This window comes from Schistocerca gregaria, chromosome 4 (genome assembly GCF_023897955.1).
Source record: "Schistocerca gregaria isolate iqSchGreg1 chromosome 4, iqSchGreg1.2, whole genome shotgun sequence".
NCBI lineage: Eukaryota > Metazoa > Arthropoda > Insecta > Orthoptera > Acrididae > Schistocerca > Schistocerca gregaria.
The window spans coordinates 75,762,459-75,781,772 of NC_064923.1; the positions used below are offsets into that span (position 1 = coordinate 75,762,459).

The 19,314-nt window shown below is 38.1% G+C and overlaps 1 protein-coding gene across 2 annotated transcripts in view; it reads right to left on the reverse strand.

Annotated features, from left to right (window-relative positions):
* Positions 1-1,141: 1,141 nt before the first annotated feature.
* The window catches only part of LOC126268138 (mitogen-activated protein kinase kinase kinase 13-like), a 139,302-nt gene continuing 121,129 nt past the window's right edge, over positions 1,142-19,314 (reverse strand). For both annotated transcript variants that reach the window (XM_049973669.1, XM_049973670.1), the window contains exons 9-12: positions 16,076-16,252; positions 13,023-13,510; positions 3,225-3,438; positions 1,142-3,116 (exon numbers count right to left, since the gene is read on the reverse strand). In XM_049973669.1, the coding sequence (XP_049829626.1) occupies positions 3,012-3,116; positions 3,225-3,438; positions 13,023-13,510; positions 16,076-16,252 (984 nt within the window). In that variant the 3' untranslated portion in view covers positions 1,142-3,011. The remainder of the gene's footprint in view (positions 3,117-3,224; positions 3,439-13,022; positions 13,511-16,075; positions 16,253-19,314) is intronic.

Consider the following 19,314-nt stretch of genomic DNA (forward strand, 5'->3'; position numbering starts at 1 on the left):
ACCGACCTCACCTTGATGTAGTGTTGAAGATTATGTCCAGGGATGACTTTTGATACCTTTATGCATCATAGTAAGGAGAGCACCAAAACTAAATGTGGCAATGGAAAACACTGAAATTATTTTCCAAGGCACAGTTGTACTAGTGCAATCATATAAAACATTCCAATATGTATAACATGTGCGTAAAGCTTTGTTCACATTGGACCTTTGCCTTAGGGTCTGATTTTTCATTTTTCAGAAGTGCATGAACTTCATGGTATCTGCCCTATGTATGCAGAATTGGGGATTACATACATCCTAACATCAACACACAGGTTTTGAGCTCATGTTAACTTCCTAATCTCACTTAATTCTTCTTGCACAAAACCTTACTGCTTACTCTACTTAAAAATGACAAAATCTGACATGGCAATGCAAAAATGCTCACAAACTGGGAAAAATGCAGTCACTGCTATGTGCGACTGCACATAAGTATTATAAAAATTGAATCTTCAACTCAGTGAAGCACATACAGTGGTTCTTTCGTTTTGCAACACGAATATGAGTTACAATGAAAAGCCTGCTTTCATTCTGAGGAAGGACACTATTCGAATGCTTACTAACAATTTCGATCCTATTTACTTGATCAGCTACTGCTCAGAATCTCAACTGTATGGGGAATTATTTCATTTACACCTACATGTCTGCATTCTGTGTTTTAGAAAAGAAATTTGTTTCAATATGTGTTCATATTTAAACACTCTGCTGCTGTAGATCATTATGTCGCATAATATTAAAAAGGAGGAATTGAAGTAAAACAGTTCCCTGAATATAGGTTATGTTAAGCAGTGACACATTCTTTTAGTTAATAAGAATAAAACATTCCATTTCCATTGACATTTTTTTTAAAGACAAATTTTAACTTCAAGTAACAATTATTAACTGGTCATTTAGACTCTGCTGCAAACTTCTGTGTATCACTGAACATTGCTTTTTAAAGGAGATGATGATCATCTATTTCCATGCGTACAGCAGCCATACTTTGAAATTAACACACAACATGATGAATGTATGTATCATTTACAGGTGTAAATAGTGTGGAACCAATTTAACATCTTTCGCCAGAGCAGCTAACAGAAAAGTCATTTATGAAATCAAAAACTTCTCTCAGGCAGACACTTTATTTTAGACATTTTTAACATATTTCATGAAATAGATTAAACATTACAGAAACTTGTACTTTTGGAATGAAATATTTTATTCAGTACTTTAAAGTGCTCCACAGCCTCCGTTTATATATTTATATATAGCTTACTGGAATATCTAATTTACATCATCATAATTATATACAGAGACTGTGTAGAAGCAGCTAATGGGCTCCGCAATCTAAGTGAGGTACACAAATATACTCTTCTCTTTACACAGAATGTGAGAATTAAATGGGGAACTCTGAATGTACTCTTCCACTGTATCTGAAGTAAAGAATCTGTGCTAATATTAATATCATCTACATTTTTCTTTCTATAATGAACATATTGCATCATCTCGCTAGTCTCAGAGTAACAAAAAACTTACTTAATAATATCTTACACAGACTTAAAAAAATAAATATTGAACAGCAAAAATCTAAAAATTACACAACCACACAAGAATGTCATGGTAATATTGAGTGTCTGACAGTCATGCTTAGGAATCTCAATTTCATGCAAGGTGCACTCAGAAAAGAAATGATAATCAATACTATTTTCTAAAATTAATTTACTGTAGGAATGGAGAAAAAGTATTCTTTGTCATTCTGCATGCGCGCGCGCGCACGCACACACACACACACACACACACACACACACACACACACACACACACACACACACACACACACACACACACACACAAATTATAAACTAAGAAGAGCAACATTTTTGAAGTGTGAATACACTTCATTCATGACAGAAGCTTACAGACACTCATCATATTTCAGGCCAGTCACAGTGAATCACTAATAGATTTAGAGGCATTATAAAATACACAGTACATGAAATCTGAATGAGATGTGCTGCTTATGTACAGTCAATAACCAGTAGCATAGTTATGCTAAAGTCTCTCTTTTCTTCTTAAATAAAATACCTTGCTGTAAGAAACTACTTGGGAGGATCTGATGCCTACAAGTATAGTAACAACAAAATGATCTACAGTGTGTGACAATATGTCATTATCTGACCTGTACAGCATAAACATTATAATATTGATAGCATGCATCTACACAAATTACTTTGAGAAATATATGTAATTAAATAACTTTGTACATATGCATAAGTCATTGAGTGGCAGTGAATGTGAACTTATTTTTGTGATGTCTGTCTGTCAAACTCCTGTCCCTGAGATTCAGTCTTTAAACCACAATTCAGACATTAATATATCCATGTTTTACAATCTTTATCACTCAAAGCAAATTTCAATAACATGTAAAAATAATACTGCTTCTGATATGGAATGTAAATATTTGACTAATTTTACTGCACCAGCTTGATGCCCAATAAAATGCGTCTACATGCAACGACAACATAAATAAAACTATTAATATCTCAGCTGCATCCATCATGATGCAAACACCATTAAAACATGGATAGCTAGAAGGAATGTGATGAACATTTAATGTGAGATCATTCTCTATTGTCAACAGTGAACACTAGCACATGCCAAACCTATTGTTGTGATGTGACTTAATTTTTCTGCTATGTGACTTACACTCTGCTCTCTATATCAAAAAAATAATTTGCAGAAAATAAAGTGGCCTGAAAATGTGACTAATTTTAGCCAAAACTAAATTGTTTCTTAATGTAAAAATTCTGGAATGTTGCCTTATAATTAACAACATTGTCACGACATACCTCTTAAACTTCATCACATTCCGTATATAATGATTGTACATTATACATAAATTTTAAAACGTCATATGTTACTAAAAACAACCTTAACTTAATTATAAAAGGAATCAAGTTCAGTGGAAAGGAGTATGTCGAATATTCCTGCCATCAGACAATTGTCTCTATCTTCGGCGAGTTCGCTAGCTGTGTTCCAATAGTCATATCACTTACGTCGTCCGATTCAGAATCGGAACTGCCAGGTGATGTTACTCCCTGTAAACCAAGAAATGATTTTAAGCACTATTATACTTTTTCTCTGCTTCATTTAATCGTCATATTCAATGAATCAACTTTATGAGAACTACAGTCATCTTTACTTACATCTTGGGAGTCACTATGTGCTCGTTTGTTGCCTAAGTTCGTAATGGACTTTAAAAGGTCTGGGTTGCTCTCCAGGGTGGAGCACTGGCTAGAAGGCGGGTGGCTGTATTCAGAAGTATTTTCCTCGTCTGACAAATTGCTGAGTGTTGCAGCAACCACTGCTTGCTTGTATCTGCGGGACCTCACACCTGGTGCAATAGGTCTCCGAGCAATACTGTATAACACAAAAATAGTTCATTGTCAATATGAATATGTACATAGCTTACATTCATTTTAAAGACATAGCTATGAATTATATATCTGATGTCTTTGCATTTTACTATTGATAAAGACAGTCGTAGCTACAGCTGATTATTGAGCCATACGAGTAGTTCTGATTTAATATATAAAATAAAAGATCACTTATAACTTTCCAACAGTTGATGCATTTTATCACAGACATTATGTCCACTCTTGCAAAAATGTTGCATTTGTTGTTGCGAATAGATCATCATAGTTTAAATTCACACTCCACATGTAATATTCACACTATCAAGAACCTACTGATGCCTAGCGTATCCAAACCACTTTCATAATAAAAACCGTGTTAAATTTATACAACTAAAAATCAACATACATTGATATCAAACTGCCTGGAAGGTTAAAATTGCGTGACACATCATGATTTAAACCCAGAATCTTTATCTTTCACAGTCAAGTGCTTTACTGACTGAGCTATCTTGGAACAACCCAAACCCGCCATCAGGGCTTCACTTCCACCAATACCTCCCTCCTATCTCCCAAACTTCATTTGCCCCCCCCCCCCCCCCCCCCCCAAAAAAAAGACAGAGTTTCTGGGTTACAGTTTTAATCTGCCAGGAAGTTCAAATCAGTTCACACTCCACTCCAGAGAGAAAATTCATTCTGGAAACATGTGTTAACTTCATAAGCAGTACTTATTGACAGCTCATAAGTTTTCGTATGAACTATCTGACTGATGTTGTGATACTCCTGGCCAGACATGACCAATTGTTCCATCTGGAAAATCAATTAGTAATTCCAATTTTTTCTAACAAGCTATTTGTCTATGTTGTGGGAAAATTATGTTTATTCTCCAATGTTGCATAAAGATAAACTCTGCAATCTAGACTGTATTCCTTCCCTTTCTCATTGTGAGGTTGCTACAACAATGTGATTAATCATTATGCAGCTTCCTATTCACTGACAGTTACTTCACATGGAATCTTTGGGATCAGTTGTTTTGTGTTGAAATGAAATGCAAATGTAATGGCACTCAGCAGTTGGTCAGCAGTTTAATAAAGGTATTTCCCTACAAATAATTTGTAAGCATTGTCAGTCTTTTTGAAACTTCATTTATAGTTTTCAACCCTACCTCCAAAAACCCGCTACACTGAGTATTTTGGACTTTGTGTCTGACTTCAGAAGTAATCCAAATAAGTCCACTTATCACTGCAGTGGAAAAAACACTAACAGTTGCATCTGGAGCATAGCACATGATGTCGATCATAAACAAAAACTAAATGAAATCTCTTGATATGTTTGAAGCATGTTGTTGGAGACAGTATTAAAGATAAAATGGTCAGGTAGACCCACCAACCTTTCAAAGAATTGCTGAGGGAACAACATTAATGAAAACAACCTACAGAAGACAATACAAGTGGTTAGGTCACATAATAATACAGAAGAAATTGTCACTATACAGCAGAGTGTGTGCAGATATGAAACTATCTTACAGATTAAAAGTGTGTGCCGGACCATGTCTTGAATTCGAGACCTTTGCTTTTTGTAATAGTTGAGTATTCTGGGAGAGGAACTTGTGTGAAATCTAGAAGGTGAAAATGCAAAGTTCACATGTTAGACTTGGATAGTTCAATTGGTAGGGCAGGAGCCTGTGAAAGATGAATGTCAAGTCTTGGTTTGCCACACACTTTCAATTTGTCAGGAAGTTTCGCAACCAGTTCATTGCAATCATTCTAGAAGGAGCAATACAAGGAAACAATGTGAGAGGATGAGCCCAAATGGCATTCTTAAAACAATCCTTAATAAGTCATTTTTGAAGCTGAATAAAACTGGCTGGCTGTGGGCTGTCTCCACACTAACCAAAGGATTTATCTGTGACTCAGATGTCATAGGAAATACTTTCCAGTTTTATCGCTTCCCGTTGTATCTGCCACAGAATTTGAGTAATTCTGTTTGTCTCTGAGTGTCGAATCAATTTGTTGTTGTAATTTCTCATTTTTATGTTGATTACACAATATGTGGCTATTCCATTAAAAGTAATCTGATGTAAATAATTTTTGTGAGCTTCCTACCTCTCCTTCCCTAGTGGCCTTGTCTTCTTTAAACATTGAAAAATCCAATGGGTGTGAACAAATTCAATTTCTCAATGTGATATCAAATATTGTAATTAATTCTGTTCACAACTTACACATTTTTTTGACTGGATTACTAAACCTGACAACAGCCACTATGTAATCTCAGCACTCCACATTGTTCAAATTGACAAGAGTGCAGTTGTATACTAATAATTGACAGACCTTTTATTTACATATCCTCAACAACTTAACAGAAAATAAATATGCATAATTTTGGATAAAGTTGATCCACAAGCAGCTTAAGAACTGTTTAAAGTGAGAGCAACAGAGTGCTTCATACTTCTTTTTAAAAACATTAAATTACATCAAAAGAGTGTCAATCCTTTTAGTGAAGTGAAGTGTCTGCAGTATTTTTCTTACTTAAATTGTGCTGCATTTCAGCATAACCTTTCTACTGGATTTGAATATGTGATGACAGTTTTATCATTTAATGGCATCAGAAAACAATTGTTAGGCTGCTCCCAGCATATACTACCACAGTTTAGTTTGGAATCCAAACAGTGGGCAAACAAAACTATGTTTAACAACTAACTTAGACAGCTAGGGAACTCGTTGAAATATCAAGAAAGAAAATATGATGGCTTGGCTGCAAACTTGAAAACTTGTAAACATCTTAATGACTAATTTCTTACTAATTACTGTGGTTAAGAAAAAGAGGAGGAACAAGATGAGGAATGAGAAGATGTCACTGATTCTAATTGGAATAGGTACTGCAAGAGATCTGCATTGATGGTTGGATCAACTAACTTTAAAGTATGGACCCAAAAGAAAAACAGTAGTTAATTTGAGAGAGAAATGGATCAGTACGATTGATTAAGACCTATGTTACAATGACAACAGGTCACAAGTGAGGATAATTTTTCAGACTGTCATGGAGACCACTCATTTTGAGCAAAAGATGCTATTTGTAAGGACCATGAATTCTACATCAGATATAAGCAACCTATTGTTGTTGAATCAAAGGAATCAATCATAATGTTCAAATGTACAGTCTCTCTCTCTCTCTCTCTCTCTCTCTCTCTCTCTCTCTCTCTCTCTCTCCTCCTCCTCCTCCTCCTCCTCCCCCCCCCCCCCCCAACAAACTGCATGTTTTTTTTTGCCAGATGGTTTTCAGCCGACATTTGTGCCATGACTTTTCTGACATTTCACCAGCATGATTGGCTGGAATTCTCAAAGCTTCACCCTCCATTGCTGGCCGTGGACTGGAGCTGAGCTCGCAGCCACAGACTATAAGTACCTGATGCGCCAAGATCCAAGGCTTCTCCTCGGTCATTTCTGATGTGGTCCTCCTCTTGCTTCCAGCAACAGTTGTTTGCTGCAGCACAGGAATCCAGGAGCCTTTCACCTTCATGCTTTCTTATTTTTTCTTGAAGCAATTCTCATGTTTGTGTATATCTATAGCTTCTCTATACAAGCAGGTGTGATATATCTTCTCTAGCTAGAACTTCTACATTGACAAATTTTACTATATGGTCAGCCTCACACAGCGCATGCTCTGCCACGGCAAATTTCTCTACTTCAGTGTTGCTTATGTCTGTGATCCTAATGTTGATTGATTGTCCAGTCATTGCAACATAAACTTTTCCACATGTGCATGGTATGCAATATATTCCCAACATTGCAAATGGGTCCCTTTTCTCCTTCGCCAATCTGAGACACACTTTAATCTTCTTTGTTGGTTTGTAGATAGTCTTTAACTGTGTTTGCAATATATATGGCTGATTCTGTCCATCACTCTGGGAATGTATAGCAGAAGGACCATGCCCAACATTTCTTTTTCCGACTTGTCACTTCACCGAGCGTTTGACTCGGTTGTATTTCTAATATAATTTGTGGAGTACCCATTGCACTTCAGAATACTTTGCAGATGTTGCATTCTGCATCTGAGATGCTGTGAGTCACATATTCATCTTGCTCGCTTTACAAGTGTATTAATCATGTCTCTTTTTTAGCTCAGGTGATGATATTACAATTTGTGCAGCTATCGATTCATGTGTATAAGTTTTCGATACAGTGTTGCATGTTTTCACCATCTCTTGTAATCAGCACATGTAGAAATGTTACTTCTTTGTTCTTTTCTACTTCCATGGTAAATTTTATGTTGGCATGGAGGCTGTTGAAGTGTCTTAGAAGTCACTGAGCTGCTCCTTCCTCTCCATGTCCCCACCCAGCAAAAGTATCATTGACACATCTGTACCTTACCTTAAGTTTACAAGATGCCAAGTCCAGTGCCTGTGCTTCGAAATGTTCCATGAAGTAGTTGGCCATCACTGGATTAAGAGGACTACCCATGGCGACACCTTCCAGCTGTTCATACAAGTTGTCATTCCCGTGACACAGCTTCGTGGTGAGACATGCACTAAACAGCTTGGTGATGTTTTGTGGGGAAAATGGAACCAATATGTTCCAGAGAGTCACTGACTGGCACTTTCATAAACAATATCAAAGTCGATGAGGATGTAGTTTGGTGCAAGTTCTAGTTTCTTCAGCTCCTTTATGTATGTGCCAGTCTTCCCACATGCAGCTGTAGCAGAGATGCTAGGCTATCAAGAGTCTTAACACCAACAAGAGTATATTGTACTGACTACTGATAAGGGGAATGCAACCACCATAATGAAGACCAAAGATAAACTCAGAAGATCTGGGACCTATTAGAACCGACGGTGTACTGAAAACAAGGCACAGACTCGATGCAGCATATCACATGGAATACGAATTAGTTAATCGAGGTGTCTTCTCTGCTGGCAGATATACGGAGGAACCTGTGCAACACAGAAGCGATACCACTCGGCTGTATGGATTACCAATGATGGATAAGAATAATGTTCTACTAGGTGTGATGGCACTCCTGGCTCACCGACAAGTAAACTGGCAAAACACTTGGCCTCTCTCTGCTCCAGCCGCACATGGGGAAAACACATTTCACTGAAGTAAAACACCACCACCCTCTTACGTGCATGTCTGTGAAATGCCAACTTCTATGAACAACCAGAAGGGGTCACCATGGGTAGTCCTCTTAGTCCAATGGTGGCCAATGTCTTCAAGGAACATTTTGAAGCAAAGGCACTGGACTTGGCACCTTGTAAACGTAAGGTGCTGTACAGATATGTGATGATACCTTCACTGTGCGGAGCTATGGTGAGGAACAGCTAAGTGACTTTCTAAGACAGCTGAATAGACTCCATGCCAACATAAGATTCACCATGAAAATAGAAAAGGACAAAGAACTACTATTTCTACATGTGCTGGTCCAAAGGGATGGTGAAAACCTGGGACACAATGTGTATCAAAAACTTACACACACAGATCAATATCTGCACAAATTGTCAAATCACCAGTTGAGCCAGAAAAGAGGCATGATTAACACACTCATAAAGTGAGCGAGATGAATATTTGAGCTGCAGCACCTCGGATGTGAAATGAAACACCTGCAAAGTGTTCTAAGGAGCAATGGGTACTCAACAAGTTATATTAGATGTATGACAGAGTCAAACACTCGGTGAAATGAAACATTGGAAAAAGAAATGTCAGGTACCGCTTTTCTGCCATACATTTGCAGGGTGATGGCCAGAATCAGCTGTAAATTGCACAATTTACAAACTGACAAAGGAGATCAAAGTTGAGTCTCAGATCGGCAAAGGAGAAAAGGGACCCAATTGCAATGCCAAGCATATATTGCATACCATGCACATGTGGAAAAAATTCTGTTGGAATGAGAGAGATGCATGAACATGAGAATTGCTTCAAAAAGAATTAAGAAAGTATCAAGGTAAACTGATCCTGGATTACCGTGCTCCAGCGAATGACTGTTGCAGGTAGCAAGAAGACAACTGCACTGGAAATGACCACTGAGAAGCCCTTTGACATTGGTGCACCAGGTACATATAGTCTGCGGCTATGGACTTGGCTCCAGTCCACCGCCAGCAATGGAGTGTAAAGCTTTGACAATTCCAACCACTCGTGCTGGCAAAACATCATAAATGTCATCAAATGTACACACACACACACACACACACACACACACACACACACACACACACACCACTGCTGCCATAAAAGACATCAGATTGTTTCAGTAAAATGCTGAAATTATTCCAAATTCATGAAGATTAAGGAAAATGAATTTTCATCCTGTGATATGTGGGGTCTCAGAGGTTGAAAGGGTGGCAAATAAGGAGTGGAGGATATTGGAGACATAAAATAATACCAATAATTAGAAAACAATTTGATTCATTCCACAGAACAGCAACATAGCCACAAAAAGTGTCAACATCAGTTTTACTTTGTATGTAAAATTGACTTTACTAAATTAACACATATTTCAGAGTTATCAGTACTGCTTGTGGTGCTCCAATATGGTCTGATGAAGTAAGGGACCTTATACATCATGTGTTGACTGTATGGATATTTTTAGTCAGTCTGCCCAAGTTTTCATGCATCAGCTTGCTTCGACTATGTGGTTAAAATATAATAGCGTAGATGAAATAATTCTAAACAGTGAAGATAACTTCTTTAAAATAACACATTTAATTAATTAGTTGATTGATCGAGACTGCTGTGGTTTGTTTCATATTCAGTTTTAAATGTAAGCCTATTTATTAGCAGCATAATTTTGCTCTGACAACTGCTTCACCAGGCAATGGTGAGTTACTGAAATGTAGGTGTAAACTGACAACTTTCACACTGAATTACGTATAGGTCCAATAAAACTACTTTTATACACAGATGACAAAAATCTTATTAATATAATCTGTAGTTTTTCTATTGTTCCTGTTTATCAACTGAAACCAACACACATTTTTTGAAATTCAACAAATTATGTTGGTAAATAGCAAGAGACTAATGCGAAAATAAAAACAAACTACTCTCTGGTCAGCACTTATAGTCTAATTTAAACTAGTTATCACTTGGCAGGTAGCACGCTGCATGGTTCCCACCACCAATATACCAATGGAAGCCTGGTGCTATTGGCTCTGACTGTGTTGCAACTTCTGCTGCACTGCACTGCACTGCACTGCCCAAGCCTGAAGCACTGTGCCAGCCAGTCCCCACCAAGTCATCACAGTGAGAGTTTTGGGCAACTTTCAGCTTCATATGCCTTACAATGTATAATGAAAGCAGGCGAAAGAGGGACAGACCTTGACTGCGCATTCCTAGGAAACTTTCAACAAATGTGATTATACTTAGCCATTTGTGTGATCCACGCAGGAGTATTTTATGAGAAAGACAGATGCAGGAGCACCTGTACTTCCTTTGGATAAAGTGGTGGAGAGAAATGCAGCTGCTCTACAAAGTAGAGAACAATTAATGCTAAGAATCTGCAAGGAGAAATTTGTGAAAGAAGAATCAGGTGAGTCATCTAAACTGGAGACACGTGGGAAGAATAGGCAATTCGAGAGGAGGGCCACAAATCTTGACTCCTTTTAGGAAAATGGATTCTTCATCAGATATGTTTGTATTATTCAAGGAAGGATTATCTAACACTCAAAAAGCTGTATGTTATCTTTGAAGCAGTGGATAGGGTAGTGAACTTTCCTTGTTATAAGTCATGAAAAGTTACAATTCCACTATAAATACATTTGTGGCTGCAAATTATTAATGGAACACCAAGATATTGCAGTCTAGCGATGCTGCTTTCTTTGAGAATTAGTAGGGACAAATTTTGATGATATCATTTAGCTTGATAAAATGTGGGTGACTGCAAGACACAGTTTGCAAGAAACCCGGGGCAGATGATACCATCAGCCGTAGAATGGCAGCATCAATCAGTAAAGGCAAAAAATTAATTGTACCACATGCTGGAATTTCAAAAGGTTTCATTGTCTGTTGTTAATCCCTTCGAACAAGATCTCTGAATGGCATGAAGAGATGAAGTACAATACTTTTGTGAAATAGTTTGAAGACATTGTAGTTCAAAACTTAATGAAAAACCTTATACATAACTGTGATGGATAATGCTCCATATCTTTCTGTTGTACAAGGCAAGGTGCCCACAAAGGAAAACAACATTGTTTGCTGATTAGAGAAATGTAAGATAGAGCTTGACAGCAACTTGACACAGGCATAATTATTAGAATACACATCAAAGAACCCAGTTTACACTGTGGACGAAATAGCAACAAAATATGGGCATAAAGTGCTCAGACTGCCTCCCTGCTGTTGCCACTTCAACACTACAGAACTGGTTTGGGCATGGGTTAAATGTCATTGTTGCAGAGAATAAAAAATTTATGTTGACAGAAGTGGAATGGATTTTGAAGGAGGCAGTTGAAAGAAAGGTAAACCAGAAGATTGGCAAAAGGTAGTGGTGGTTCATATGAAAGGAGTGATACAGGAAGCATGGAAGAATGAAGCTGTGTTACAACAGTGTGTCAAAGATTTGATAATATCTGTCACTAGGAGCAGTGATATCGATGGTACCACTGACTCTGCATTGAGCAACATCTTCCTATTGCCTCATTAGCACAAGTACATAGCGTTAGTTACTCTAATGAACTTCTTACTCCCATTAAATCTAGTGTTTGTGACTATTCAATCAATTTCTCTTTCTTGTTGTTAAGACTAACGAATATTGTTCAGCCACTACCCATCATCTTCTTATTGTAATTTAGACTCCATTATTTCCATTTTGTATAGAAATCAAGACATTATTTCATGTGTATAGTAGTTTTTGAGATTTGCAATGATAAGAAGGAAACTTTTCCAAATGTGAAAATTTCTCTTGTTTCAATAATCAACACAACACCAGCCCTAATTAAAATTAAGAAAATATTTTTGTCATGTATAGACATACCACTGAGAGCAATACTATATGTAAATTTCAGAATTTTTTTATTTCTGTGCTAAATAGGAACTTTAAACTTCATATTTATTATGAATTAAATACCAATACAACTGCATAAAAATGCTGTTTTCAGAAGCATGCGTTTAGGAAAAACAATGCAATATGAAAATTTTAAAAGATTCATTGATGAGTGAGACATGTTAGTAGTAAACAAAAGAAACAGTATTGCTGTAAGAGCATTAGTTTTTGAAGTATGACACGTTAAGTCTGACACTGGGAAAATTTGATATTGTTTCAGAGAAGTCAGCGCAACTCTTTCCCTATAATTACAATTAAGAATAGATTTTTTGCTGAGAGACACTACAGAGGCTTACATTGTATGCGAATTCAAAAAATTTTATTTGATTTTTTCGCGTTTTTCTGACAAGACACTATAAAGGGCTACATTGTATGTGAATTAGAGATTTTTAATTTGATCTTTTCACATTTTGCTCAAAAGCACTTTTCTATTGCTGCAGAGAGCAATGCACTGTGGTGGCTGCCTTCAGACTGTATTGGACACAACAATGCTGCAACTTTGGAGTTTAAACATTAATTGACAACTAGTTTAAATCAGACTTTAAGCATCAGTGAACTCACCTCCGTCGCCGCAGGCTGTAGTTGTAACCATCCAGGGTGTCTCCTTCCTCTTCTGACCAGCTCTGGTCCTGAGAGTCCAGTGTTTCTGAGCTATACTGCCTCCCTACTAACACACTCTCAGAGTTCCCATTAGTGGGGGATGGCACACGGTTTCGACTGACAATTTCACTCACTTTGCGGTCAAGTGTATCTAGGTGGTCATCGTCACTGCAGGTAGTCAAACGAATGTTGCTGTTAGGCTCTGGGCTTGAACAAGGTTGCCTACAGCTGTTTCCATTGAGACTTTCTGCACCCGGAGAAGGACAACGCTCTTCTGTAGAATCCAAGGCGGGAAGTCTTAACTCCGAGTCCTTCGGCATCTCTGTCATCGTTGCCATTTTTCGATTAGCCAGACACGCACTAGGACTCGTTTCTGTCTCACTGACATCCATGAGTATATCAGTCTGTGTTTCACTGTCAACCAGGCGATGCTCAGTTTGCGACCCCAACTATAACAGAAGAAATATTTAATAATTTAAAATTCCTCACACAATTCAGTTCATTTACAAATTACAATATGATCCCAAAATTTGTTTTTATTCATTAAAATTTATGACATCACGAGAAATTAAAATCTTCTGTGACTGACACACACACACACACACACACACACACGATCTGCTGCTAGACTCCACCACCTCCACAACTGCTAGTGCTATACTCTGCAAACTTATTTGTACAGGGTGTTTCAAAAATGACCGGTATAATTGAAACGGCAATAAAAACTAAACGAGCAGCGATAGAAATACACTGTTTGTTGCAATATCCTTGGGACAACAGTACATTTTCAGGCGGACAAACTTTCAAAATTACAGTAGTCACAATTTTCAACAACAGATGGTGCTGCAAGTGATGTGAAAGATATAGAAGATAACGCAGTCTGTGGGTGCACCATTCTGTATGCCGTCTTTCTGCTGTAAGCGTGTGAACGTGCAAGTGTGCTGTGGACAACATGGATTATTCCTTAGAACAGAGGATTTTTCTGGTGTTGGAATTCCACCGCCTAGAACACAGTGTTGTTGCAACAAGACGAAGTTTTCAACGGAGGTTTAATGTAACCAAAGGACCGAAAAGCGATACAATAAAAGATCTGTTTGAAAAATTTAAACGGACTGGGAACGTGACGGATGAACGTGCTGGAAAGGTAGGGCGACAGCATATGGCAACCACAGAGGGCAACGCGCAGCTAGTGCAGCAGGTGATCCAACAGCGGCCTCGGGTTTCCGTTCGCCGTGTTGCAGCTGCGCTCCAAATGATGCCAACGTCCACGTATCGTCTCATGCGCCAGAGTTTACACCTCTATCCATACAAAATTCAAACGCGGCAACCCCTCAGCGCTGCTACCATTGCTGCACGAGAGACATTCGTTAACGATATAGTGCACAGGATTGATGACGGCGATATGCATGTGGGCAGCATTTGGTTTACTGACGAAGCTTATTTTTACCTGGACGGCTTCGTCAATAAACAGAACTGGCGCATTTGGGAAACCGAAAAGCCCCATGTTGCAGTCCCATCATCCCTGCATCCTCAGAAAGTACTGGTCTGGGCCGCCATTTCTTCCAAAGGAATCATTAGCCCATTTTTCAGATCCAAAACGATTACTGCATCACGATATCTGGACATTCTTCGTGAATTTGTGGCGGTACAAACTGCCTTAGACCACACTGCGAACACCTCGTGGTTTATGCAAGATGGTGCCCGGCCACATCGCACGGCCGACGTCTTTAATTTCCTGAATGAATATTTCGATGATCGTGTAATTGCTTTGGGCTATCCGAAACATACAGGAGGCGGCGTGGATTGGCCTCCCTATTCGCCAGACATGAACCCCTGTGGGAACACATGAAAGACCAGGTGTACCGCCAGAATCCAGAAACAATTGAACAGCTGAAGCAGTACATCTCATCTGCATGTGAAGCCATTCTGCCAGGCACGTTGTCAAAGGTTTCGGGTAATTTCATTCAGAGACTACGCCATATTATTTCTACGCATGGTGGATATGTGGAAAATATCGTACTATAGAGTTTCCCAGACTGCAGCGCCATCTGTTGTTGACAATTGTAACTACTGTAATTTCGAAAGTTTGTCTGCCTGAAAATGTACTGTTGTCCCAAGCATATTGCAACAAACAGTGTATTTCTATTGCTGCTTGTTTAGTTTGTATTGCCGTTTCAAATATACCGGTCATTTTTGAAACACCCTGTATGTATCAAAGAAAAATTCAACTGAGAAAATGAATGACTACAAGATAGAAATGCTGGCCAATCAGTAACTGAAATGGTGAATACTGCCAATATACAAACATAAAAATAAAAGTTTTGACGTTAATCTAGGTTTTAAGAGCATTTAGTTCACTCCCTGGAGGCGAGTGTGGGAGAATGTGGGGAAGGTCAAAAAGGAAAGGCAAGTCACTCACATTTACAATGAGACAGAACCATCTTTAGTGAGGACAAAACAATGCTAAACATTCTGCCTCTTGAAGCTAAGTAGTGGCCAGTAATTTTGTTCTGTGTGAAATCATTATTCACATTTTCTATCATAATTTTATACAAAACATTATTGAATCTCATATTCACATACAAGTCAATAGCCATGTAAATAAATATATCTGCTGGTAAAAAACATCAAACTTCATATTCTGGTGTTGGCCATTCTCACCTTTCCAGGTGCTTGGTCACTTTTTTCACAGCTTCTATTGCTCAAAGAACTAACTTTCCACAGTTCATCTCCCACTATCTCAGTCACTAATTACATGTTTCAGTCGACTGCTATAAGGCACCACTTTCAAATCTCATCAGCTTGGGTGAACGAGGAAGTATATAACTGTCTTATGTAAAATGCACAATACTAAGTATGATTATATGAACTAATAAGCCACTCTACACTTAATATCTGATGCTACGCTTTACTATTTCACCACATTGTCTGTTGGCACACTGCTTTGTGCCATCATCTCAAAAGGGTATGAGAAAGCTAATTCATCCAACCTAACAGTTTTAAGACAAACATACCTTCCTCTCATGTCCTGGACTACTCCTGGCAAGAGCTGAACTGCTGCCACTTCCAGAGCCAACTCTCCTATGCCTGTACCTCCTCTGTCGTACTTGCTTATCACCGGGACTTCCGCAGCTCACAATCGATTTTGCTTGTGATACTCCTTTGACCACCAGAGTTGCCATGACAGGGTTCTGTAAGAAAAAAAAAAAGTCAATGACACAGGCACATTGCTGAGAATACTCCTCACACTAGTGTCACAGTCGCATCACTATTTAAGTGAAATTATAAGCCCTGGATGAAGCATTCTGTGGAATGTGTTAATGCAGATCTTGGAAAATCATTCAAGAGGGAAGAAAATTCACACATGGGTGTAGCTAATGTACCATCCCTCACATGTACATGGTATTTTTCATATATGAATGGTTCTTGTAAGAGGATACTTGCACAACTAAAAACTAGAACCATCCGGTTTAACTAAGGTAGTGCCCATCCTATCCTAGTGATTCCTGCTTTTTTAGGAAACATTCACCTGGAAGACAGGGCTACCAAATAAATGTAGTTACAGTTGAAACAGCTACCAGTACAATAAAAAATTGCAGCATGGACAAAGACAAGGACATTAAAGAAAATGCATTTAGTGTCTTCTATCAAAGTATAGAAGCCTTACAAATGAAAGCCTTACAAATGAAATTCAACAAAATGAAAAGGTCAATGGAATTTCAGCAGACTACTTGTTTCACTCATCAGAACATCACATCAAAATCACCTAAGCTGAACAGAATCATCTTGAGGGATACAAGCTAATGTCATATTCCTGTTGAATCAATAAAAAGTAAGGAGAGTGGCTCTATATACAAAAACTGCAGTTAAGATCAGACCCTTCAGGTTAACAGATATGTTGAACAGCTTTCTGAATGCTGTACCACAATGGTGGACCACAAAATATATAATCTGTACTACTGACAGTTTACATACCACCTGCAGGGGTATTTTAAACTCCAAAAACAAACTAAAAACAGTTTTAGTATGGTTATGAAGACTGATCTGGAAAATCCTTGTTTGTGACGACCTTCAAACTAATGTTTTGCCAGATAGTACCAACTCAGATCACATAGAGTTGTCAATTTTACTTTCCACAGTAAAACTGCCTACAGGGATTAAAACACACAGTGCAACAGCTGTTGATAATTTCGTTTTACACTTAAAAACCTGCAATAATTTAGCTGTAAAACCGATAGTCAATGGTTTATCTGATAACGATGGCAAATTGTATCACAGAATCATAGAGAGTGTCTCACTCAGAATGTTTAGAGAAAAGTTATGGGACAAAAACCAGGGAGAAATTTATAAAGCAGAGCGTGTTGGAGGAAAATTTAACTGGCAAGATTAAACAGAAGCAAGTATAGGGGGTGCATAACTGCTGAGATTAAAGTGTCTTCCGCTAAGAAGAGAGAGAGCTCTGCATAATACAGAACACAAGCAGTAGACAAGATATGAAATTCCGTTACTGCCAGTACAGCCAAAACCTCCACTCTGTCATTAAAAAAGGAAAACTCGTATACTATGCTTTAGAATGAAACATTCCACAAGAAGCAAAAATTATTCAGAACATCATTAAATAAGAAACAAACAAAACTACTAACTCCACTGAAATTGAGTCCCCAGAAAAGAGCTCTGGTGGAAACAGAAACACTTTCAAATTATTGGTCACTAAATTCAATGATTACTTTCTCACAGGGGCTGCAGGCAGTGTACCCAGAACATACAACCAAATATGTATTCACTAGATTTTCTTGTGCAGACACTGCATGCACCATTGATAGACATTAGTTTCAAAACTACAATATCTAAGAAGATGGCAGAATTCATAAGGTCACTAAAAAGTTCTAATTCTAATGGATATGATCGTGTTTCTAGCAGAATATTAGAATCTTGTGCTAACTTGATAATATTGCCATTAAGTTATCTTTCTAATCAACCAACAACTCAATGCGCATTTCTTGACAGTTGCTGTTGCAACAGCCATCTAAAAACTGGAGATCAGCAAACCATTTATAGTTACTGGCCTATATCTCTCTCCCTCGTCTTTCCAAAAGTGTTTCATAAAGTAGCCCACCATAAAACAATGCATTATTTAACAGAACTTGTTAACTACCTATCAGTTTGGCTTTTTTAGAGGATTCTCCACCCAGAAACCAACATGAGACCTCACAAATTGATGTGCTGGCAGGGTTAAACAAGATTGTGTGGATCACAGAATTCTACATAGCAAACTAAAGTGTCATGGTATTAAACGCATCTGTCTTGCATGGACAGAATGTTATCTCTGTCACAGAAAGCACAGGTTCCCACTAACCGACTGTACCTTAGGCACAAAAATAATCTCAGAATGGGGGAACATAGCACTTGGAGTGTCACAAGGATCAGTACTGTGCACACTCATTTCTCACCCACACAAAAAAAATCTTCCATGGTTTAAAAAACTGTAACATTTGCTGACCACAGAAGCACATAGGACCCAAACTCAGCCTTAACAGACACAGTTCAGATGATAGCTGAAGACACCTGCACATGGTTCACAGCTATGAGTTAACGTCTGAATCTGAGAAATACTCAGACTATGCAATTTCAAACCAGCAATAATGATCTGTTAGCATGAGAAGTAGACATCAATAGTCATAATATGCTCAATGAAAACCACTGTAAAAATTTCTTTGACATCCCTCTGCATAAGTAGTTAAACTGGAGTCCACAGTAGGAATCTAATAAGAATTCAGTTCAGTGTGTTATGCCTTTTTTTTTTTCCCCTCTGGAATTGTCTTCTGGGGCAGTGAAGCTGAAGTAAATGAATATAGCTGTGTGTGTGTGTGTGTGTGTGTGTGTGTGTGCGCGCGCGCGCGCACGCATGTGTGTGCGCGCAGAAGTGAGCAGTAAGAATGTTGTGTAAAGTAGGCAACTGTAAATCATGTAAAGACCTTTTTAAGACTTGGAATTTTTACAACTACTTCCTGATACATGTCCTCCTTAATGGTTTTTGTTGTTAATAATAAAAATCAGTATCAACTGAAATGTGATGTATACAGTAATAATACAAGGCACACAATAATTTTCGTGTAGACTACTTCATCCTGGATTCAGAATTGACTTATGTCCTCTGATGTTAATATATTCAGAGAATTCCTGTGTAACATAAAGCACAAAACTGAGATCCCTACCAATTAAAAAGAAAATTAAGATCACACCTTATTAGCCA